The following is a 26,033-nucleotide window of genomic DNA, read 5'->3' as shown; positions in this document are numbered from 1 at the left end:
TTGGTGAAGTCTTTTGATGAGCATGACTGTTTAATTTTTAGAAGATCCCAGTTATCTAGCTTATCCTCTGGAGCTTATGTGTTGTTGGTTGTGATTTGTATCCTGTTAATGCTGTGTATTAGGGCCTCTAGTGTTGATCCTATTTTTTCTTCTATGAACTTCATAGTTTTGGGCTTCATATTTAGGTCTTTGGTCCACTTTGAGTTAGTTTTTATATGTGGTGTGAGGTGTGGGCCCTGTTTCATTTTTTTGCAGATGGACATCCAGTTTCGCCAGCAGCATTTGTTAAAAAGACTATCATTTCCCCCATTTGGTGGACTGTGGACCCTTGTTGAAGGTCAGGTGACCATAGGGGGATGGATTTACATCTGGGTTCTCAATTCTGTTCCAGTGATCAGTGTATCTGTCATTGTACCAGTTCCAGGCTGTTTTGACTACTGTAGCTGTATAGTAGGTTCTGAGGTCAGGTAGTGTGAGTCCTCCAACTTCATTTTTCTTCTTCAATAGTTCTTTACTTATCTGGGGCATCTTCTCTTTCCATATAAAGTTAATGAAAAGTCTTTCCATCTCTTCAAAGAGTGTTGTTAATATTTGGATAGGTATTGCATTGTATTTATAAATCACTTTGGGTAGAATTGTCATTTTCACAGTGTTAAGTCTACCTACCCATAAGCATGGTATGTTTTTACACTTAAACCCAACTACTTTTAAAGGAATTAATTTTGGATGGTAACTGGCTTGTCAGTAGCAACGGTGGTAGAATATACTGGAATAATATCCTCAATGTGCTGAGAGAAAATATCTCAACTTAGACAATTATTTTTAATTCTCAGTAACGATATTTAAGAAAACATAAAATTGTTGACAAAATTTAGATAAAAACCAAGTTTTCCACCCTTAACCTTACGAACAGAAATTTAAAAGATAATATTTAGGCAAAAAGAGGTTTCTGATGGAGTATTTGAGATGCAAGAATGAATAATGGACAAAGAAAATGATAAATGTGTAAGTAAATTGAAGCAAACATGGACTGTGAAAAATAATGATGATGTCCAACTGAGTTAAAGACAAAATACGATTGAACTAAAATACATGTCAATAATGTGCATGTCAGGAGAGTGGTGACTGGACTTAGTGTCCCCAAATTTTTGTTATTCAGAAAGAAGATAAAAGTATGGATTGCCTTTAGATTCAGATGTGTTAAAAACGTGAATATGTTGTAATTCCTAGAGGAATAACCTAAAAATTAGAAATAAAAGCATAACTTTAAGATGAGTAGATTAAAAAAAAAATAGAACTAAAATGTTGTCCAAAAACAGGCAAGAAAGAAAAGAATAGGAACAAAAATCGTAGTTTAAATAGAAAGCACATGGTAAGATGGTTGAAATAAAATCAAATATATCTGTAATGATAATAAATGTTTCACTTAATTTCGTCAGACAGGATAATAGAATCTGAATAAATACTGTTTACAAGAGACATCTACAATGTAAGGTTAAAGATACGTTGAAAGTGAAGAAGGCACACTAGGAAAGTAATAATCATAAGAAAGCTGTTGTAGACTTTAAGGCAAAGAAACCATTTTTAGAGCTAAAAAATTGTCATACCTACAAGGAGGGATTAGTTATTTCACCATCAGAGTAGATAGTTTTAACTAAACTCTAAATAATCAACAGATGAAGCAGATTAAAAAATCAGAAAATAGATTTAAACAACCCAAATAAAAGTATAATCTAATGTGCATATATAGAGTATTACACCCAATAATTGTTGCATACATATTTTTTTCAAGCATACAATATACAAAGTATATTTATGATAGCTGTGCACATATTATGTGATAAAGCAAGACATGTAAGATTTCAAATGATTGGTAGCAAACAGACCATGTTCTCTGTTTAAAAAGAAAATTAGAAATTAAAAAAAAATTGGAAAATACCCATATACTTGTAGTTTAAGAAACACACTTCTAAACTATTAGTGGGTCAAAGAAGAAATCATAATGGAGATTATAAAATATGTAGTACTGAACAGTAATACAAATACTGCATACATATCAAATAAGTAGGATGGAGTTAAAGTGATAAAAACCCACAACTCAGTGCCATCAATTTTAGTTAAAGTGATACTGACGGGAAAATTTATAGTCTTAGGGCTTATGTTATTATAATGAAATGTGCAAAGACCTGGAGCTAGAAAACCAAAAGAGAACACACTCAGCATGTCTTAAGCTGAAAGAACTGAAGAAAAAATTCGAGCCTTCAGTTGCAATATTGAAGAATTCTGTGGGCAAAATGTTGAATGATGCAGAAGCATCGAAAGAAGATGGAGGGAATAGACATAGTGACTGTATCAAAAAGAATTGGTGTACGTTCAGCCATTTCAGGAGATAGCGTATGATTAAGAACTGATGGTACTGATAGAAGAAGTCCAAGATGCTGAAGGCATTGGTGAAAAACAAGGCTCCAGGAATTGACTGAATACCAGTGGAGATGTTTAAACAAACAAATGCAGCAATGGAGGAGCTCGCTTGTCTATGCCAAGAAATTTGAAAGATAGCTACCTGGTCAAATGATTGGAAGAAATCTATGTTTGTACCCATTCCAAAGAAAGGATCCAACAGAATGCTGTAATTATTGAACAATATCGTTAATATCACACACAGGTAAAATTTTTTTGAAGATCATTCAAAAACAGTTGCAGCAGTACATCGACAGGGAACTGCCACAAATTCAAGCTGGATTCAGAAGAGAATGCAGAAGAAGGGTTATCCTTGCTGATGTCAGATGGATCTTGGCTGGAAGCAGAGAATACCAGAAAGATGTTTACCTGTGTTTTACTGACTATGTAAAGAGCATTAGACTATGTGGATCATAACAAATTACGGATAACTTTGCAAAGAATGGGAATTCCAGAGCACTTAAATTGTGTTCATGAGGAACCTGTACATTGACCTAGAGGCTATGATTTGAACAGAACAAGGGGATACTGCGTGGCTTAGTCAGGAAAAGTGTGTGTCAGGGTTGTATCCTTTCACCGTACTTATTCAATCCATATGGTGAGTAAATAATTTGAGAAGCTGGACGATATGAAGAAGAACAGGGCATCAGGACTGGAGAAAGACTCATAAACAACTTACGATATGCAGATGACACAACCTTGCTTGCTGAAAGTGAAGAGTACTTGAACCACTTACTGATAAAGATCAAAGACCACAGCCTTTAGTATGAATTACACCTCAACATAAAAGAAACAAAAATCCTCACAACTGAACCAATGAGCAACGTCATGATAAACGGAGAAAATACTGAAGTTGTCAAGGATTTTATTTTACTTGGGTCTACAGCCAATGCCCATGAAAGCAGCAGTCAAGAAATGAAATGACATATTGCATTGGGCAAATCTGCTGCAAAAGACCTCTTTAAAGTGTTAAAAAACAAAGATAATGCCTTGAGGACTCAGGTGTGCCTGGCCCAAGCCATGGTGTTTTTGATTGCCTCATATTCATGTTAAAGCTGGACAATGAATAAGGAAGACCAAAGAACTGATGCCTTTGAATTATGGTGTGGCGAAGAATATCGAACATACCATGGACTGCCAGAAAAACAAACAAATCTGTCTTGGAAGAAGTACAGCCAGAGTGCTTCTTGGCAGTGAGGATAGTGAGACTTTGTCTTACATACTTCGGACATATTGTCAGGAGGGACCAGTCCCTGGAGAAGGACATCATGTTTGGTAAGGTTGAGGTGCAGTGATTAATACAGTGAGTGCAATGATGGGCTCAAACACAGCAATGATGGTGAGGATGGTGCTGGACTGGGCAGTGTTTTGTTCTGTTGTACATAGGGCCACTATGAGTTGGAAATGACTAGATGGCACCTAACAACAATAGCAAGACTTATATAAGGAAAGAGGAAAGACTAAAAATTAGTGAGATAGCATCGAACTTAAGAAGTCAGGAAAAAAATGGAATAAACACAAAGAAAATAGAGCAAAATAATTAAAAACATATGAACTTAAATTAATGAAATAGAAAATAAAAATATAATACAATGATCAACACAGCAAAAAACTGGCTCTTTGAATAGATAATTCAACTTGACATGCCTCTGCCGAGATTCATCAAGGAAAAGAGAGAGTACAAATGAAGAATATTAGGAATTTAAGAAAAGATATAATCATAGATGTCATAGATATCAGAAGAATAAAAGAGTTTTATGAACATTTATCTGCCAATAACTGAAAACTTAGATCAAATGAAAATTCTTGGAAATATTAAACTAAACAGAACTGACTCAAAAGATGTAGAAACATGAATAATCCTATGACCATTAAGAATGGATTTAGTAAATAACAACCTTTGGGAAAAAAAAGTGCCAGGTCTGGATGGTTTTGCTGGTGATTTTTAATGAGCATTAGTGGAAAAAAAAATTCCAATTTCAGAATATAGAAAAAGAAGGAATACACTCCAGTTCATTTAGGAGATGAAATTTATACTAAAACCTGAGAAAGACAAATTGGAAAATCTTACTCATAAACATCTATGAAAAATCCTGACAAAATATTAGCAAGCTGAACCCAGCAACACATAAAAAATATATAAGCATCAAGTGGTATTTTTCATAGTAATGCAAGGGGAGAGTAATATTTTAAAAATTCATTGATGTAATTTACTGTAACAACATATTAAAGGTGAAAAAACATAAATCATGCGGTGCAGAAAACATGTTTGATAATATTAAACATTCACTAATTAAAAAAACCAACCTCTCAACAAAGTTGGAATATAAGGGAACTTTCTTCAGCCCCAAGGAGTGTACACAAAAAGCTAAAGCAACCATCAATTTTAATGATAAGGCATAGAGATTATCCTCTTTAACACCAAGAGGTGCCACCATTACCACCAGGCATCTTTGTCTTTCTGCATGGCCTCTCCATGTAGCTGATATGGCCTTCCTCTTAGCATGGTGGCGTCAGGGTGGTTGGACTTCTCATATGGAAACTGGCTTCCAAACAGAAGGAAGCAGAAGGTTCCAGTCCTTTTAAAGGATAGGAACAGGTATGGTGACAGTTTTTGCTGCATTATTCTGATCAAAGCGAAGTTACAGACCAGCCCAGGCTCAAGAAGAGGGTAAATTGTTGGGTCCCATTGAGCCAGTTCCAACTCACAGGGACCCTACGTGCAACAGAATGAAATGCTTCCTGGTCCTGTGCCATCCTCACAATCGTTGTTATGCTTGATCCCATTGTTGTACCACTGTGTTATTCCATCTTATAGAGGGTCTTGCTCTTACTCACTGACCCTTTGCTTTACCAAGCATGATGTCCTTCTCCAGGGACTGGTCTCTCCTGATAACACGTCCAAAGTATGTGAGACGAAGTCTTGCGATCCTTCTGAGGAGTGTTCTGACTGTATTTCTTCCAACACAGATTTGTTTGTTCTTCTGGCAGTTCATGGTATATTCAGTATTATTCACCAACACCATAATTCGAATGCATCAAGTCTTCTTTAGTTTTCCTTATTTCATTGTCCAACTTTTGTATGCATATGAGGCAATTGAAAACATCATGACTCGGGTCAGGTACACCTTAGTCCTTAAAGTGACATCTTTGTTTTTTTTTTTTTACACTTGAAAGAGATCTGTTGAAGCATATTTGTCCAATGTAATGCATCATTTGATTTCTTGACTGCTGCGTTGTGATTTGATTTCTTGTATAAATAGGCTCTGCATCTTATCGTGAGAAGTGGTTTGTGCATAGAAGTAGGAAGGAATCAGCAGTCATCATCTTTGGAGACCACCTATCACAACGTCTATGTATGGGCAAGACCCTAAAAGGCTAAAGATATAAGATGTTGAAAAAGTTGAGTGATTGAAATACTTACTCATTGCTTTTGATCTTTTAAATTGGTGTGATGGCTTTGGAAAACATTTTGGTGTTATCTGGTGAGGTTGAACATGTTCATACTACGTTGTCCAGGAATTTAGCTCCTAGATAGACATTCAGTGAAATTATTGCATATGTGTACCAGGTAATATTATAAGAGTTTTAAGAGTAGCATTCTTTGTAATAGCAAAATATCTGGAAAGGAACCTTAATGCCCATCTTAGAAGGATGGATCAATAAATTGTGGTGAAATCTTACAACAGAATGCTCTAATTCAATGAAAAGAGATGAATTGCACAGACAGGAACATGGTTTAATCTCCAGGATGTACGGTTGAGTAGGAAAAAGCAAGTTGCTTAAAAAGATACACAACACATAGAAAATTAAAAGATATGTAAAACTAAATAGTACATTATTTAGGAATGCTAAAATACATGGTAAGTCTAAAAAAAACAAGCAAGGAAATGACAAATACAAAATTCAGGATTGTCATTATTTCCAAGTGGGGAAAGAAGGAGATAGAAATCTTTTTTGATGAATTGAACGATGGATGTTTTTGCCTCATTATTCCTTACACTTTTTTGTGTGTGTGTGTATTTGATCTTCTTTTTTTGTCTTCTAAATGTTTAATATAAACAAAAATGACACTCCTAAAACTTATTATTCCAAACGATACTGTGGAATAATCATTTCCACAGTGTAGTAGCAGGGTGTGGATCATGCCTTGGGGTAATCACTTTTGTTAACTCCCTGTTGAATGCCCCGAGGACCATCATGAGTAGACATGGTGGTTTCATGGATCAGTAATTTGGGCCAGGAAGCCTTCATTCTGCTGTTGACCTTGGTCTTCAGTGAGGTGGAAGACAGTCTTCTGACCTTACCTTTTCTGTTTTCTATACTTTCAGCCACCTTTAAATAAGCTTCCCCAGCCCCTTAAAATGTGTGACTTCCAAGGCTATCTTTTGAAGCAAACTCATGGCCCACCTATTGGATCAATGCTCATTGGCTATTGAAAATCAAGAGAAATCAGTAGTTCCCAAATGTAAAGGGTAGGAGAAGTGGTTTCTCATTTCTCACAATTTTGTTGTTGTTTCACAGATTGATCAGCTGAAGCAGGAGCTTTCAAAGAAGGAGTCAGAACTTCTTGCCTTACAAACAAAGCTTGAAACCCTTAGCAATCAAAATTCAGATTGCAAGCAACACATTGAAGTGCTTAAAGAGTCACTTACTGCCAAAGAACAGAGGGCCGCCATCCTTCAGACTGAGGTAAGGCACTGTCTCAGGGTTGCAGGCAGCAGACACGTTGAGGTGCTAGAACATGCCCTACCCAAACAGCTTTACTTTGAAAATCCCTTATCTACACTCTTGGGGCCAGGTGTATTTTGGAATTCAGATATTTGGGGATTTTGGAAAGGTAAGATACATTGCATGTATGATGGATTTTATGGTACTCCCAGTGGAGTTTTAGTAACACCCCATAAGCAAACACATGGATATTTGTGCAGAGAAAGAATTATCACCCTAAAGTAGAATAAGGACTTTACAAATGGCCTCCTGTGACTTCATTTTAAATTGTATCATCAAAGGAGTTTCTTCACATTTGGAGTTTTTTTTTTTTTTTTCTTTTGTCAGAGTGTTTTGAATTTGAGAACCACAGATAAGGGATTGGTTTTGGAATGGTTTCATTTTGTCCAAAAAAAAAAAAAAAAAAGAAAAGAAAAATCTGCAGTGTCATCTGCCTTACTTTGTTGTGTATCTATATAGGTTTCTCTTCTTGGTATCCATGGTTCTAAAGGTTTCTTAGTTCCTAAGGAATAGCCTCAATTTTCAGAATTCATTTACTCACTGGAGAAAGTAGGTATTGTGTGTTTCCTAAAGGAAATCCTGGTTTGCTGTTTCTTTTTCATACTTAGAAGAAAAACAAATTTAAGTTACTATCATATCTCCTTGATTCTTCTCATTGGTTATACCTTGGCTCTGTTAGGAGATGGAAAACACAAGGTAGTTATTGTGAAAATAAAACAGTTGTCCAAAAATAAATGATCCCGCGTGGGCAATAGCAAAGAATGTGATGGATCTCCCTGGTTTCTGTGTCGAGGCAGTGTATTCTGTGGATTGCTTTGGGAGAAGGCAGTCTAATCCAGATGCATGTTCCCTCTTGGGCTGTATTAGCCGTGCCTTTGTGTATAGATTTTGTATTTTTGGAGGGGTTTACGGGGAAGGCTTGCTTTTGCCTCAGGAGTTAATGGGCTGTTGAGTGGGTTTTTACCCTTGCAAAAAAAAAAAAAAAAATTTTTTTTTTTTTTAAAGTTGCAGTACAGTGTCCAGAGGAGAAAGGAAGCAGGTTCTGGATTGGATAGGTCTTGGCATGGACCTGACTCAGCCCCTATGCTCTTGACCCTTGACTAATACGTAGTTATTTTATTGATTGAAACCAAAATGGTAACTTTGGCCTCAATGTGGAGTAGCAGAGAGGGTCTGAGTATGCAAAGCTATATGGTAAGCCTAAAAAAAAAAGTAAGGAAATGACAAACACAAAATTCAGAATGGTTGTTATTTCAAAGGAGGAAGAGATGATATTTTACATGAAAGAAATATCATTTTCGGTTGTATACAGTTTTCCATGGTAAAGATGGAGGCTCAAATACTTTCATTTTTAAAGCAAAAAAAAATTAATCTGTGCCATAAATTCAAGGTGGCTTGTATCGTCTTTGAAGAGGAGCAGGAATAGTGTGTAAAGTTATAGCATCTCATACAGTAGCTATAAGCTACATGTGGCTTTTTAAATTTAAATTAATTAAAAGTTGATAAAATTTAAGATTTATTTCATTTGTCACTTTTCAAGTATTTACTCACAATGTAGCTTGTGGCTGCTATATTGTATAGCACAGCTATACAATATCTAGCATTGGTTTAGAACAGGTGTTGACAAGCTATGGACTGCAGACCAAATTTGGCCCACCACCTGTTTTTGTCAATAAAGTTTTATTAGAACACAGCAGTGCCCATTCATTTACATATTATCTATGACTGCTTTGTGTTAAAACGGCAGAGTTAAGTGGTTGCAACAGAAAATGTATATTGTCCACAAAGCTGAACGTGTTTACTATCTAACCCTTTATAGCAAAAACTTGCCAACGCCTGGCATTGTGATTCTGTGGGAAGAAGGTGGAATGGGAATTGGAATGCCTGGCTCATCTTCTCCTTGTCTTACTCCGAATAGGGCCAGGGAGCTTCCTGACTTCCATTCTAGAGCACACGTTTTTCTTCAGCATGGTTATTCACAAAGCACCTGCTTGTTCCTACAGTTTGTCACATAAACTTATACACGTAGTGTAATTGTGTTGCTGTGTGTTGGGCAGGAGGGCATTTGAGAAGCAAGACAGTCTGCTGATGTATTGCCAGGCAGGTAGTCAGGTCTCTTAATGATTCCTCGTAAGAAGGAAAGAATGAGAAATGTCAGCTGGGAAAGGCTTTTCCTTACACCGATGAGTGCTGAATTCCCCAGCCTCTTTCCCTTTTCTTTTCCTCCCCCAACCCCTTCATTTTACCTCCTTCAAATTAACTGTAGTCTCAACTAGACTTATACATATTTCATGAAAAAGGCAATGGTGACATTCTGTGGATAGCTTCCATCCCATGTTCAATAATTAAAATGACCCAATAAAAAGAGTGCTTTGAAGTAGGAAAAGTTGTTCCCTGTGTGCAGAGAGAGTGAGATGATTTTGTAGTCTTCTTCTTTGAAGTTGGGAGTGTGAAATTAATGATTTTATCAGCTGGAAACACCCAAGGAGTTTTCTTTGGCCTTTATTTCTCCTTTTAAGATCTCTTTGCAAACGGAAACAGAGAAAGTTACCTAATGATGTCCATCTCGTGGAGGAAGCAGTTTACCCTGAAATTAGCTGTAATTGTTGGATCACAGGCACAGAATTTTTGGCAACAGGGTAGAATACATTAAAGTGATTCCCCCACCCAGAGAAGCGGAAAGAAGTAAGAGTCTTCCTACCTAACCTGCAGTGGCTGGTGGGCCAGCGTTTCAGTAGAGATGTGTGTCATTATGCCCTATGACAAAAGACCTGCATTTCAATTCACAGGGAAGACTCTGCTCATCCTTGGAGGAGGTTGCATGTGATAGCTCCTTGCAATTTGACTCCTGAGTCATTCCTGAAAATTTCTGCCAGAATGGAGAGGGTTCTCTCTAGGGTGGAAAGAGCCTGGTTGGCTTCTCTGGAATATCTATGCCATCACCTGGCTTTGGCTGCTCTCTTAGAACATGGCACAGCTGACAGATATTACTGACTAAATGGTTCATCTCTGCAAGGAAGGCTTTTACTACCAGGAAGTTTGCCTTTGGGAGGTGATGAGGTAAAAGGTGGGCCAAGGGGTGGGAAGCAAGTTGTCTGGGTTTGCGGCTATGTGACTTGGCCCTTGGGTTGGCTTCTTTTAACTTGTACAAATGCCCACACGCTCTTTGACATGTGTGCCATAAATCAATGGGATAATAATTACAGACACACACAGGCACACCACATAGCTCTTAACATTTTACTTTTTAAAATAGCTTCAAGGGACCCTAAGGTCAAGTTTCTTATTTTGCTACTTTCCTTGATGTTTCCTACATACCAGGTTCCCCCTACCACCAACACATGAATTCTGCTGCAGTAGGCATAAGAATAAATTGGCTTTCTTTGGCACTTTGGTTTTTCTGGGTTTCGATGAATAATTACCAGTATATCCAGAAACTAGGAAGAAGAAAGGCTTAGAAGTTATTCTGTGATATGAAGTGCACTGTTGTATGAAGAACACAGCATTTAGAAGTGGGAAATGTGAGGGCATGCCTCGGGCTCTCCATTTAGTAAGTGTCAGGCCAGGGTCTGGGGTCGCCAACGAACAGCACCACCTTATACACATGGGGAAGAGACACAGCAAAGTCAGCTTCAGCTTTGGCGACGGTCCCCCATGGCCAGCCCAACGCAGGGCTGGTGGTCTGCACACATCCCTCTGTGCCACAGGTGATTGGCCTTGCTGTGTCTCTCTCCTGTGTGAGTCACGCGTTGTTCCACTGCCTGTGTGTCTAAGTCATGCTGCTTGTTGTGCCTGCACATCTATGTGAAAAGTACATTGACAATAGTGAAGGGTTATAGCTGTAAATTGTATTGATTATCATCATTGCTGTTATTATTATGACATTACTATTGTGTGTCAGGAATGTCTGGGGAAGATGAACTTAAATACCTTACTTCTCTTCCTCTTTTTCCTGTGTGTTCTGCTTTTTCGTCTGCATTCAGAGAGCTCATACTTACAGATTTTGATTGAGGCACCTTTTTATGTCTTAGAATGATATAGTGAAATGAAGATACTATGAAAGTAACCATCTGTTTCCTTCTATTCCCAAGTTAAGAGATTTGGTTGTGCTTTCTGACAAGGACATTTCTCCCTAGCCCAGTATGATCCCCAAACTGCCAGGCGTGGCGCCTCTTGTGCATGGTTTTTAGAAGTTGTGTTACATAACCGTGGTATATGATGCTTACTTTTGTACTCATTTCTGTCCCAAAGAAGCCAGGGAAGCATTCTGTTTGTCTAAGGGACTTGTCAACCGACAAACAGTGTAGGACTTTCATGTTCACACAGACAAGAGGCCACTCATGCAGGTTAGGTTTGTGGCAACTCTGTCCCAAGGGGTCATAACATTTTCTATTTTGAATATAATCAATACATCTGAGAATTTCATGCAACCTATGGGCCTGCACCCTGGAAAAATTTACTGGGGTATATACATGCCTATATTCATACACAACAATGTGTATAATTTCAGGTGTTCGCAGATGCCCGGGAGCGTTTCCATGGACCTCACAGGAAGGCTCCCTGCTCTGTAGACTTGGTACATTCTTCCATTTGGCACATATTTTTTGAATGCCTTCTGTGTGCCAGATAAGGTTCCTGCCCTCATTGAGCAAACATTTTGTTGCATAGGTGGGTATGTGGTAGATAACTGATTTACAGTATCCTAAACTCTCCGTAATTTCATCATCACTGTTTACTAATAATTTTAGATAGCGTCTTAATTGGCCTTCATCTTTCTTCTGCTGTTTAAAAGCAGATATGGAAAGGAAGGAAAAAAGATACAAAAGAAGGAGTGTTTAGCTCCTTGGAAGATTAAATGCCCATTTATGTCTCTTATAATTGAGGGCTAATATTGCTAAGGTGATTATCCTGATTATGTTGTTTATTTTATTTTATTAAAGCCAATCCTCTTTGAGGCCACCCTCAGGTAATTTGGTTCTCCTCTTTGGGAAAGAAAATCATATTTATGGGGTTACAGGCACTCTGTTGGCTTGATTATTTCGGGGGCTACTCTATCTACTTGAAAATTCTTAATTGACTCTTTCAGAATCATCTGTACTTCCACAGACCCTTCTCTCAAAGTACCTAAATGGGTGAGGTTTCATTTGATAATTTTGTTGAGCATTTGCAACACACAAGGTGCTGGGCAGGTGGAGACCCATGATCACAGGAGCTATGGCTTCAGCTTTTTTTATTATTCAATTTCATTACCCATACATCTACTAAATGTCTTGAGGCTGCTATCCTGAGTTCCAGGAACTATATTTTCCAAGTGATACTTAATTTCAAACATGACTTACAACTTGGTATTGGTGCCCGCATTTTTAAGATGAGGAAATTGAGGCTCAGAGAGGACATGTAACTTGCTCAAGGTCACCCGGTGGTGAGTGGCACAGTCTGGGTTTCCATGCCCTGAACCCCTAACCAGAAGCCTACCATTTCCCATGAGAATCCCAGTGGGTTGAGGACTTTCTTTGTGTCATAGAGCTGACCATATTGTCTCTGTGAACCTTCGTAGCAAAGCTTGTGGCAGGTTTCATAATTCTGCCTTTGTGGGTGTGAGTTTAATGGGATTTCAAGAATGCTTACTAGGTACAAACTTATGCTGGCTATTAGGGGGGATAAGAATGAATAACTCTGCGGCTTAAATCCTCATAGTAACACTCTAAGGCCATAATAACCAAAGACGTTGCCCAACCTCTTTAGAGAATACTATTTCATGAAGTCTAGAATCCTAGTATATTAGGAAGAGTTTATTGTATAGTATTTAGTTTTTGTTTTTTCAAGATGTTTATGATTACACAACACACACACACGTTCCTAAGTACATACACACAGGTAGAGAAAAAATGAAAATATGGACAACAGTCTATTAAATGCATTTTGAACAGTGGTGGTGATGATCATTCTTCAGGGAGGTTGTATAAGGTGCTGGTGTAGGAGGACATGTTTTCTGAGACCGTGGCAGCATTTTCTGCCTCTGAGTCACAGATGACTCAGGGCAAGAACACAACCAGAAAGCCCACTTGGGCTGTCAGTTCTCAGGATGAATCATAAAAATCCAGCTTTTGACAATGAAAATGTTACTGTTGCATGGAGAAATGAGTAAGTTTTATGTGTCTTTGTTTTTCGGTTTATTTGCACTGAGATGGGTCCTCTGCCCCCGTTTTATGGGGAAGCTACAACTCGGGTATAAAGGTCACCAAGGCAGGAGTTGAGAATGCCTGGTGGCCTCTGGGGACGATGGTACTAGAGCCATTCCCACGAGGCTTTGCATCCTATTCCAAATACATATGGAACTACTCTTTCTTGGTACCCACAAGTTTTGAGCAAAGTAGTTTTATAAATAGAAGGAAGTAATATTTTTTCACAGTGTAAAAGGTGGGATTTAGAAGGAGCGATCCTTTCCTCTTAAACAACAGTTTCAGTGTTCTGTTTTGCCCCCTGCTGTGATTGACTGGCAAACAGTAAAATCCTTTCTAATCACTTCAGGTCAGCCTCTGAAGGATCATAGTGTGGATGTCCTTTCTGAGATGGACTTTTGTTGCATGCCCTTCATAACTACTGTGTTTAAAATTGAGGAGCTTTTTAAAAAGTGCATAGCATACTGCAAAAGCACCTTTTAAGACCATGGGATTAACCTGGTACGCTGCAGGGTGCATTGTCTCCCTTGCGAGACTTGCTAGGAGTGCCTTTAAAATTAATTAAGGGACTTGGTGAAAAAATATACAAAACGAAACCCTGGTGTCACTCGTATTTTTCCACTCTAATCCTGTCATTGGCGTCACATTTTAAAATGTTTTTATTTGACAGGGAAAGGCATCATTTGAACATTTTATTGATAACACTCTTAACTGCAAGAAAAAGACATAAACCTGCAAAGCAGTAACTATCATGGTGGCCACAGTTGGGAGGTCTGCAGAATGGTTTATTACCAGTAGAAAAAAATGTTGGGAACCACAGTTGTTACGGGGTCAGCACCTCTGCCACGTGTGTTTTATTTTTTCCCTTTCCACTTTGAGGGTATGGGCGATGGCAGTGCCAAACTCCACACTTTCCCCACCCCTCATGTCTGTGGGCTTTGTTTTGATTCTCTCTTTATTAATGATGTGAAAACTTTGGGGTCACATAAAAATGAGCCAAGGTCAGGCTTTGTGGGCCCCAGAATGCTGAAAAATATCCCCTGTATCTAGCTCGTGAAGGCATTGTTTAAAGGAGCCCGTTTGACTTCCTGAGCTTTTTAGCTGTTTTGCAGATTTTCGCTGTCTGGGTGCACTTTGCGAGGCGACTGCATACTCTTGTATTTTTAAGGTAAACCAGGAAAACTTTGTGTTGGAGGACTTAAAATGTGTTGGAAAGATGCATCGTGAGCTTGTAGTAAAAGCTTTTCATGGTTGTTGGCTGCCATTCTGGGGCAATTTCTGGACTATTAAAGGATGGCGCAGGTAGCCATGGGCAGCATTTTGTTTGCTAGGTCAAGAGTCTAGCACTTGTTACGTTGTTTGAGCTTTCAGCGAATGCCTTACTTAGGACTTCGTTAGTGTAAATTGCTTGTGATTGCATAAACACAGGTGTTGGGTATGAATCTTAATGAACTGTGAAATAGGTAGATGTCTAAAAGGAAATCCTATAAATTGCGAACCCGGCTCTGTCAACACACTGAATGGATTAGGAAAACTCATCGTCTGCCCGGAAGCGGAACACCAACGTGATGCCTGTACACGAATGAGTCCTGAAAAGCCAATAAAGTGGAGGAAGAAAGTAGGCTCTAGGAACTGTTGATGGTGCGGGTACTCCCACCACAAATGAATACTGGTGCATGGGGCTCAGAACGCAGAGTGGCTATGCAGAGGGAGGCCAAGAAGGACTCCATGTGAGCAGACAACACAGAATTTATAGGGTAAAACCACAAACGCCTTAGTTTCCATTGTACTGAAATAATGATATTTTACAGTACTCTTTTTGTATGTAATTCTGCTTTCAATTTTTATATTGTTGCTGCAGCTCAAATCTCACTATGTGTGTTCCAACAAAAATCCCTTTTTAATAAAAAACTTTCCAAGCCTTAGCCCGTTGTCAACTTATTTTGACCAACTGATTTTTCTAGTGCAACAAAAGAACCTGGCCCTCCTTTTTGAGCTCATTAGGATGGTATTCAACCTGTGTGCAACAAAAGAACCTGGCCCTCCTTTTTGAGCTCATCAGGATGGTATTCAACCTGTGTGGCATACGTGTAATTAAAATAAAGGAATCAGTTTAATTTCTACATTATATCCATTCATGATTTGCAGCTATTGTCTTTAAGGGTAAAGGTAAGGAGGCAGAGCTCTTTATTTGCTTTGAAAGAAAAGAGAAAGAAAAAAAAAAAGATTAGTACTTTTGATTATACCTCTGTTTGAAAATGCATTATCTATAATAGATGAGACTGCAACTGGAAGTGACAATATCCAATTAGCCAGTCGTCTGTGAGAAAGTAGATGTCCACTGTTGAGTGTTACTTAGCGGTAAATGATTTGCAGGGAAAAAAGACGTATTTCTGTCATGTCTGCGGGAAGCTGATTTGCCACTTTAAAAAGGGAGATGACAGAATTTAGGAGGAGAGAAAGCCAGCAAAACTCTCACTGACCCCCGAGATCACATTCTTTCTCTCCCCCGCCCCCTTTTTTTAAAATGAATTTTATGGAAAGCAGAATTTATTAAGTACTTGCCTGCATATATATGTGTTTCAGTTTGGGGGTATGCTTTTTTTTTTTGGAAAGAACCAGTTTGCACTGTGATGCTGTTCTGCTGACACTGGAGCCACGTCTGTCACACCTGCCATTCCTCGGGAGAAGGGCTAACATTTGCTGTAGTTGGGTTTCCTTCTGTGTGTTATGTAGCAGACCAAAACGTACTGAGTGAAGTTAAGGTGCGGGGCTTCTGCAAGAATATATGACTCGTTTTCATATGAACTGTTTTCTTTTTAAAATGAAATTCAGATATTTATTCTAGACAGACATACACTCCCCCCTCCTGTTTTATTAAGAATACAGATTAAGGTAATAAGTTGTATAACCAAACCAAACCCGTTGCCGTCAAGTCGATTCTGACTCATAGCGACCCTATAGGACAGAAGAACTGCCCCATAGGGTTTCCAAGGAGCACCTGGTGGATTCAAACTGCTGACCTTTTGGTTAGCAGCCAAGTTCTTAACCACTGCACCACCAGAGCCCCACATAGGTTATATAGATGAGGGTTATTAAGGAGTGTAGTTTTATTGCAAGTATTTCCATCTAGAAGTCTAAGAAATTCATTTTATTTTATGCGGTTATTTTTTGTTTTTAGTTTTTTTCAAATGTCAGTGATGTCTTAAATTCTTATGATTGTAATAGAACAACGTTTGGCTTCTAAAATGCTACTTCCAAACCAAAAAAACCAAACTCGTTGCTGTCAAGTCGATTCTGACTCATAACAACTATAGACAGAGTAGAATTGCCCCATAGGGTTGGTGGTGGATTTGAACTGCCGACCTTTTGGTTAGCAGCTGAGCTCTTAACCACTGTACCACCAGGGCTCCAAAATGCTACCTAGCAGTTGTTAATTTGAAACTGGACAGATTGTAAATTCTGTCATTAAGGTCTGGTCAAATGTAAAGGAAAAGAGAAGATCTAACTGCCCAGAGTCAGCAAAGCCAGGTGTCGGCTCTCCCCATGGCAGTGACCACCTCTGACAGCTTTTCTGAGAGCAGTAGAGGAACAAGGGCAAGGCGGGACCAAGAGGGGGTACAGGACTGATGGGGACTGCCAGCAACCAAGCTGCCACCAAGGGGGCGGCTTGAGGATTTGTCAACTCTTCACCTTCGCCGCTATCCAAGGTCAAACAGCATGTTTGGGGAAGGGTGTGCATTCCTTTTAAGGGTTTAATTTAGGAAAGCTTAATACATGTTTGCACTTTGCTATGCATGCTTGTGTATGTAAGAGAGAAAACTAAACACCACTATGATACGGTATTTAAAAAATTAGGAAATGAAGTGCGCAGCATTATTATGGTAACCTTCTCTGTTGGAACTCTGGTAGGTTATATAAAGAGCCTCCTGTGTGCTAGGCATGGTGCTAGGTGCTGGGATACAGAGATAAATGAGATCAACAACATCACCACCACCATTAGTATGGTTATTGAGAGAAATTTAAGAATTGTTTGCAGTTCTTTTTGTCCTTGAGTATATCCTTCTAGGACTGATTCCTGGAAGACTCAGTAGATTGTACGGTTTTTGACAGAGAAGCCCCACAGAGACCTTATAACAGGCTCTTTGAGAAAGTCCTCAGGCAGTACCTAACCAAAAAGAAAACTCGCTTTAATGCCGGCATCTCCTCTCCTCTGTTGTTGTTGTTGGGTGCCGTTGAGTCGATTCCAACTCATAGTGACCCTATGTACAACAGAATGAAACGCTGCCTCTTCCTGCACCATCCTCACAATCGCTGCTGTGTTTGAGCTCATTGTTGCAGCCACTGTGTCAATCCATCTCATTGAGGGTCTTCCTCTTTTTTGCTGACCCTCTACTTTGCCAAGCGTGATCCCCTTCTCCAGGGACTGATCCCTCCTGATAACATGTCTGAAGTATTTGAGCCGTAGCCTTGCCATCCTTGCCTCTAAAGTCTCCGATACAGGTTGTGTAGGACACAAAAATATCCCATTCCTCAAGGACCTTGTGTTCTAGTTGGAGTTTTCATTATTCTGCCTTGAGTATTTATTTTAGCCCTTTCTTGACCTAATATTTATGTTGGAGGAAAACTTCACTATGTTATAACCTTCACAAAGAAAAGGATTTATGGTTTATTCACTGGGGTAGACCAGCTCTGAGAACAATGCCTGACACAATATAGAACTCCAGAAATATTTGTTGGCTGCATTAATGAGATGTTGCTTCAAGGTAGAGGTGAAAGTAACCAATCTTAGGTGATGCTTTAAAAGCAGTACTAGGAGAAAAAATGGGTTAACTTCTCCATAACTTAGGTGTGGGGAAATTTTTTCTAACTATGAATCATAAGATTGATAAATATGATTACATAAAAATAAAGAATTTTTGCACGGCAAAAATTGTCATAGGCAGAGTAAAAGACAAATAAGAACTTGGGAGAAATACTTGCCAGTTTTGCTAAGAGAAAAAGGTTTTAAAAATAAAGAAGGAAAGGGCCAACAAGAAATTGAGAACATGCAGATGTATGTATGTATTTGCTTATGTTTTTAAAAAAGGATGTGTGTGTACATACATGTTTATATCTCTATCTCTACATCTAGATCTATATATATATTCTTCCCCCATAGCTATGCCCCTGAAAAGGCCTAGAAACAGTGACCATTCTTGTAGCAGTTAGCATTCCTAGCATCAAAATGTGGTGTTTTCCTCACTAAAAAGCCATTGTAGAAATGGCTGATTCTAAGCCTGGGGCAGGAAATGTACAAATGTACACGACAATGCCTGATACTGACAGGAAATGTCAAAAGGACTCAGGAGCAAATATAAAGATGTTACCACTGGCCAAAGAATTGGCGCATCAGTAACACATAAAATATGCTTAAATCTATAAGTTCAAAATGATAATTACTGAAAAAGAACTCTTTGGTAGATGCCAGGGAACCAACTCATTATTTTTGCAATGAGTAAATAAAGGGCAGGAACTGAGTATTGGTTGTAACTTTCTTATGTAAACTATACCTCAGGGTGGAGTTCATGAGGATGAGATTCTTCTTACAGAAGCATTCCAGCTATAGATGAAGAAGGAATGATAGAATATCACCATCCTGCAACCACTAATGATTTCATGGTTCTAGGAATTGACTTTCAGTGGGCACCATTGTCTAGAGCTATGTGATGGAAGTCCACACACCTACTGATGAAGCCGTCTTGCCAGAAAATTCAAACCTGAATCTTACTGGAAATGAAGAGGACAGAGAGGAACTTGGTAAACAACCCCAGAAGGATGCAATCAGCAAACTCCCCACTATGGACACTCTAGTAGGACAGATAACTCTGACCTATATATCAGAGTCATTTATCATACTATATAAGACAACAACAACAACAACGATTTGTACGGAAAAAGAGGGAGAAATAGAGAGGGAACCTGTAGGTTTAAAAGATTTCAGAGACCTCATAAGAGACCAGTCTGAAGACACCAATCATAATGTATGAGCCTTCTTCAGGTCCTGATTCAAATAAAATATTAAACTTATGAGCCAACTAGGGAAAACCTGAACATCGAACTGATGATGTTAAAGAACCGTTGTTAAATTTTTCTAAGGTGCGATGATGGAATTTTTAATTTTTTAATAGTCCTTATCATTAAAGATACACACTGAACTATTTACAGATAAAATAATATACTGTTTGGGATATGAAGTTAAGTAATCTGGGCCTGGGGGAGGAGTGGAGTCCCTGGGTGGTGTAAACAGTTAACTGCCTTGACTGCTAGTGGAAAGGTTGGAGGTTCAAGTCTTTCCAGTTGTGCCTCTGAGGAAAGGCCTGATCTGCTTCTGAAAAATCAGTCACTGAAAACCCTAGGGAGCACAGTTCTACGCTGACATGCACAGGGTCACCGTGAGTTGGAATCCACTCCACGGGAACTGGGACTCGGGGATAGGGTGGGTGGAAGGATGAACCGAGCAGCCATAAGTGGGCACTTGTTGAAGTTGGGAAATGGGTGCATGGAGATTCATTATGTCGTTCCCTCTACTTTGGTATATGTTTGCTATTTACATAATAAAGCATTACAAATACAGTTTAAAAAATGAGTTAGGGACCTCTCTGCCTTTCAGTCCCGGTGGCATGGATAAGCCATGGTGCTTTATGTCTTCATTTATACAGATGCCATTGCTGTGCATTTACTCTAAACAGGACAGTGATTGTGAAGGTGCTCTCAGGCTTTTTATCAAATCAACTAAAGTACGCTTTTTAGAAGGAAAAAGTCTTGTTTTAACTCTTTGTAGTTTCCCTAAGCCTGGTGTTTCTGAGGTGGTAATTTGGGTGTAAAAGACCTAGAAGACAGCACTGGGAAATCTGATAGGGAAGCTGGATAGCTGCCCTTTTAATGTCAAAGCTTTTCAATCTAGCCCGTCGCTGTAAGGCTTTGCAGCTGGCTGGTGTCAGGAACCTGCTGGTGACTCACTCCATTCAGGCAAGGCCAGTCCTCAGTAACTTCCCTGGAAATGACTCAGGTGCCAGGCACAGACGCTGGCCACACGGTTTTTGGTTGACATCATTTCTTTAACCTTGTTGGGTACCTGTCATGGGGGATCTAATTTCTATTTGACTCCCAGTCCAGAAGGTTAGAAGACTTTATTTTGCCTGCTTGGATTCTTCCAGTAATCTTAAAATCTGAATGTTTTCTGATTAGTAAAACATAAGTCTGACTCAGGGAGTCCTAGATATTCATCTTGCATATGGTAGAAAGGACATATATAAAAGATGAAATACATGCAGTAAGACCTTGCTGATTTTATTTTCTTTTTTCCCAGTGCTGACTTTTTAGAAGTCTCTTAAATACTATAAAAGGAACAACACATTTGACATGGACTTATTAGAGTTTGCCAGTGTGTGTTTTGTAAATTGAGTTTATCTAAATCCCAGCCTAGAAGAAGTAAGCCAATTTTCCCTCATCTTTTTCTAGAAAGTGAGTTTTTCAAAGTAATACCATATGTTGGATAAAATACAAAAGAGCTAAGATCATTACCAAAATATCTTAATGTACTGTAGAGTAGGTTTGCAAATACAAAAGAGAGGGGAATACTCATTAATTTAAGTAAGATTTGAGAGAGAATTAAAACATGGATGACTTGAAAATATTTCTTTTGTTCAGTTGTAGAACTTATATAGATTAGTTCAGGGCAAGCTCATTTCCCATTCTTTCCTTTAGTTTTGGACATATTTCTCCACGTATCTGTTCATCCTGTCAGACATCTATTTGTGCTCATAGTTTCTGGATGACGTGGCTGCTCTCACTTTCTCTGCTGTCTGTTAAGTTAGCACAGTGCTTAACACTGAGTTTCCAGAAGTGTTTTCTAACCCAGTTGTACATTTCTTGAGCATGGAACCATCTTGGTTTATAATTTATTTCTTCCTTCTGCAATCTCTAAACAAACAAACAACAACAACAAAACAAACCAGTATATGTGTATCAGAGTAGAACTGTGCGGTGTTAAGAGTTTCAATGGTTGATTTTTTTAAAGTAGATTGCCAGGCCTTTCTTCCCAGGCACCTCTGAGTGGACTCTAACCTGCAACCTTTCTATTAGTAGCTGAATGTATTAACTATTTGCACCACTCGGGGCCTCTGTCTGCGAAGTCTAGTTTTGCTTAATTCTTTTTCTTTAGCCATTGTAGGTGTTGGTTTCTATCAGAAAATCTTTACAGGATTTGAGAACATTTCAGAGGTCAGGATATACATTGTATTGAATAACCACTATGGGAAAGTGAACATAGCTTTGCATTTATTTTCATTTTTTAATTCTTTCCTATAACACCAAGCTTTTAACCAACAAACAAACCTGTTGCTGTCAAGTCGATTCCAACTCATAGTGACCCTATAGAACAGAGTAGAACTGCCCCATAGGGTTTCCGAGAAGCTACTGGTGGATTCAAACTGCCAAGCTTTTGGTTAGAAGCGGAATGCCACCAAGTGCCACCAGGGCTCCTTTAAAGGTATATTATTATGTAAAGTTTTATACTGGACATTGTACTGTTTATAAGCAGAAATTTGTAAATAAAGTTAGGAATGTCTCTAAAGTACATAGTTTTTACTTTTACTGGCAAACTAATGCTTTATACTGATGATTAATGTAATTAAAGTACTATTCTCCTAGGTGCTTGTAATTGAGAAGATCAGTAGAATGAAGTTACTAATGGCGTTAATGCAATTTGATACATTTTGCCAACTGGAGTTCTTAAGTAACATTAAGACTGAAATAATAGTAGCAAATCACATTTATTAAACACTTATTACATGCCAAGCCCATTCACAAAGTCAAATAATCCTCAAATCAGTCCTGTAAGGCCAGTACTGCTTTTTTCTGATGCCCCTCCATATTTCATAGAACTTGTATAAGTGCGAAGTGGCCATAGTTAGAGTGGATTTTAATAGCCATCTGTAATACATACTGACTGAGAAACCCCAGGTATGTTAGATAACATGCCCTTGCTCTTAGGGACTTACCGTGTATAGACCCAGAACGAAAAATAACACCATGAGAATAAGTGCAGAAACAAAGAGTTATAAAAACACAAGGATTAATACACCTGTAGGGAAGAGGGAGTCAAGATAGGCTTACTGAGGAGGGGGCGTTCAGTTTGGGACATAAGGATGTTTCATCCAGAAGAATGAGAAGTGTTTACTGTGATAGAACAGATGCGGAAAAGGTGTTTGCAGCAGAAGACACAGAACAGGACATTAATGTGGCCATGATCAAGGAACAGTGAATGAGTCCTTGTGCTGGTAGCCCTCTCTTCTGTGTGTGGGAGACATGGGGGGGGGGGCGGGGATGGAAGGAGGAGAAATAACCAGGGTGGGTGGGGATGGTAGGAGGGGAAATAGGGAGGAGGCCAGGATGGAAGGAGGAGAAATAGGGAGGAGGCCAGTATGGAAGGGGGAGAAATAGGGAGGGGGCAGGGATAGAAGGAGGGCAGTACAGTAGATTGGTTGAGTTCTTATGTTTTAGAGCCAGAAACAAGCTTGGTTTAGAGTCCCAGGTCTCTGTCTTCTTACCTGTATGTCAACTGGTGATTTGTGCATTCATTCACTCAACAAATATTTATCGATGTCTTCTATGAACCTGGCATTATACTAAGTACTGGGGATAGAGCAGTGAACAAAACAGGAAAAACTCTGTGCTGTCATGAAGCTTACATTCTAGTGTGTTGGACGGGTTTGAGAAAGCAAAAAGACCGTTTAATGCCAGGTGTGATGTATCAGATAATGACTCCAGGTAGAATGTAGCACGTACCTAGGCCCTAAGGCAGGAATGAGCTTGGTGTGCCACAGAACAAAGAGAAAGTCAGCGAGGCCTGAGGAGAGTGGGAGAAGGTGAACTAGCAGAGGTGGGCAGAGGCCAGGCCATGGAGGGCTTGTCAGCCACAGCACAGAACCAGGATTGTGTGCACAGTACAGTGGGAAGCTGCTGAAGGGATGTAAACAGGGGTGGATGGTCTGATTCGCATTTTTTTGTTTGTTTGTTTTGTTTTACTTTATTTTTGTTTTTTTCCCTTCCCTTTTTTTTTATTAACTTTTATTGAGCTTCAAGTGAACGTTTATAAATCAAGTCAGACTGTCACATATAAGTTTATATACACCTTACTCCATGCTCCCACTTGCTCTCCCCCTAATGAGTCAGCCCTTCCAGTCTCTCCTTTCATGACAATTTTGCCAGCTTCCAACTCTCTCTATCCTCCCATCCCCCCTCCAGACAGGAGATGCCAACACAGTCTCAAGTGACCACTTGATACAAGTAGCTCACTCTTCATCAACATCTCTCACCTACCCACTGTCCGGTCCCTTTCATGTCTGATGAGTTGTCTTCGGGGATGGTTCCTGTCCTGTGCCAACAGAAGGTTTGGGGACCATGACCCCCGGGATTCTTCTAGTCTCAGTCAGACCATTAATGATTCGCATTTTAAAAGACCACTTTGGCTGCTGTGTGGGGAAGAGTGTGGAGGCACCAGGTCATTACAGATGCCTGATGAAGGATGATGGTGGCCTGGACCCAGTGATAGTGTGGAGGAGGAGAGAAGAGGGTGGTTTTGCCCTTTATCTTGGAGGGATAGTTGTCAGAACTGGGGAGGAATTAGATATGGGGGGGGGTGGTGAGGAAAGAGAGGAATGAAGGACAATTTCTTAGGTTTTAAGTTGGAACAACTGGATGGGCAAGTCACTTACCTCCTTGGACTCCAGAGAGCTCCCTTGAGGATGAAAGGAGATAATAGACGTGTGAGGAATTGTGGATAAGCTTATCATACATGGTTGGTGTTCTCTTGGGGTGTTTGACCTCGAGGTATTAAGATGTGAAGCCCATAGAATAGCAGAGATGTTGAGAGAGGGGCAAAGAGAAGGCGGTTGGCAAACGCCATGAAGCAGCAGAACTCAAGAGCAAGAAGCAGCCAAGAGGGGGAGAGAAAGGAGAATGTGGTTGGCAGTGCAAGCAGGAGCAGAAGAGGGATGGAACTATATGACCGATGGAGGCTGTGGCACCCCCAAATCACTGATCTTTTGGGATATCAGGAAGGGGATTTCCATTCCCCCTAAGACCTGGCTGTGCAGCTTCCTGGGCCTCCTTGTGCCCCCGATGAGCCCCCTCACCTGGCAGAACCTGAATTTGTCTCTATTCACTCCAACCTGAATGAACCAAAATCACAGGACTGGCATTCTTTGTGCTGGAGTATACATTTTTCTAATTAAAACTGGGTTCGTGTTTATTTTAAATGATAGAGTAATACAAACATATATTTGCATTGTCAAAATTAAAATAAAAAATTTTAAATGTAGAATAAATTTCTATTTTTCTAAGCACACTGAAGTTGTGTCCCCTCTCCAGGGGTAACCACCCTTATGTTTTGGGGATATATCCTTTCAGATCATTACGTGTGTGTGTGCATGTATGCACATGTGTGTACACATGCCCACACCTCTCAGTGGGTTTGAACCATCAGCCTTTCGGCTAGTAGTCTTAAGCGTTTGTGCCACCAGGGACTCCTGCCCTATAAAACCATCCTGTTTTTACAGACAAGGAAGCTGAAACTTAGACAGGTTAGTAACTGGTTTGGGGCACCACCCTGTGAAGTGGCAGAGCTGGTCAAATGATTTCTGTCTTAGTTACCTAGTGCTACTGTAACACAAATGCCACAGTGGGTAACTTTAATGAAATTTGTTTTTTCACAGTTCTGGAGGCTAAAAGTCCAAAGCAGGGTCTCGTTTGCTGATTCCTTCCTTGTTGGTGGTCTCAGGTATTCCTTGGTTCCTTAGTTCCTTGGCTTATAGATGATCTCCACATGGCATTTGTCTTCCCCATGTGTCTCTGTGTCTAATTCAGAAGTGATGAGGTTTAGGATCCACCCTACTCAGGTATGACCTCATTTAACATAACAGAAGAAATCCCATTTCCCAACAGGATCATATTTGTAGGTACCAAACTCAAAACCAAGCCTGCTGCTGTCAAGTCAATTCCAATACATAGGGACCCTAAGGACAGGGTAGAACTGCCCCATATGGTTTCCAGGGAGTGGCTGGTGGAGTCAAATTGCCAGCCTTCTTGGTTGGCAGCCAAACTCTTAACCATGCTCCACCAGGGCTCCATTTATAGGTACAGAGGTTAGAATTTCAACACGTATTTCTGGGAGACACAGTTCAGTCCATAAACAGTTCTCCTAAAGATTACATCAAATTCACATTTACATGGGGAGCCTAAGCAGTGGATGAACAATTGTAAATTATATTTTTCAACCATAGTTAAATTATTTTTTCAGTTTTATAGATATTAAGCACCCATTGTCTACTGTGTGTGAGCATTGAGCTGAGCACAGTGAGGGAATTTGCAAGTGACTGAGGCAGTCTTACCCTCCTAAGCAATTTGTAGCCCAGCAAGGGGCAGCACAATTCTTAGGAGCACAGGCTCAGAGGGAGCTGGGTTCAAATCCCAGCTCTACCACTTGACTAATATTGTCATCTTGGGCAATTTAACTACTCTTGCAGAATTTTTGTTTTGTCATCTTTAAAACAGGGATCATGGGAAGACCTGCCTCAGAGTTACTGTAAGCATTCAATGACATGATGCAGGTCAAAG

General features: G+C 39.6%; 1 protein-coding gene across 7 annotated transcripts in view; it reads left to right on the top strand.

Annotated features, from left to right (window-relative positions):
• The window catches only part of ERC2 (ELKS/RAB6-interacting/CAST family member 2), a 1,130,613-nt gene that overhangs the window by 408,964 nt on the left and 695,616 nt on the right, over window positions 1–26,033 (top strand). For all 7 annotated transcript variants that reach the window (XR_007514402.1, XM_049862256.1, XM_049862252.1 and 4 more), the window contains exon 6: window positions 6,985–7,152. Coding sequence is in view for 6 of the 7 variants with exons in the window: in XM_049862256.1 (XP_049718213.1) it covers window positions 6,985–7,152 (168 nt within the window). In the remaining variant the exon portion in view is untranslated. The remainder of the gene's footprint in view (window positions 1–6,984; window positions 7,153–26,033) is intronic.

Source organism: Elephas maximus, chromosome 20 (assembly GCF_024166365.1).
Source record: "Elephas maximus indicus isolate mEleMax1 chromosome 20, mEleMax1 primary haplotype, whole genome shotgun sequence".
NCBI classification, from domain to species: Eukaryota; Metazoa; Chordata; class Mammalia; order Proboscidea; family Elephantidae; genus Elephas; species Elephas maximus.
This window is presented reverse-complemented; position numbering and strand designations above follow the sequence as displayed.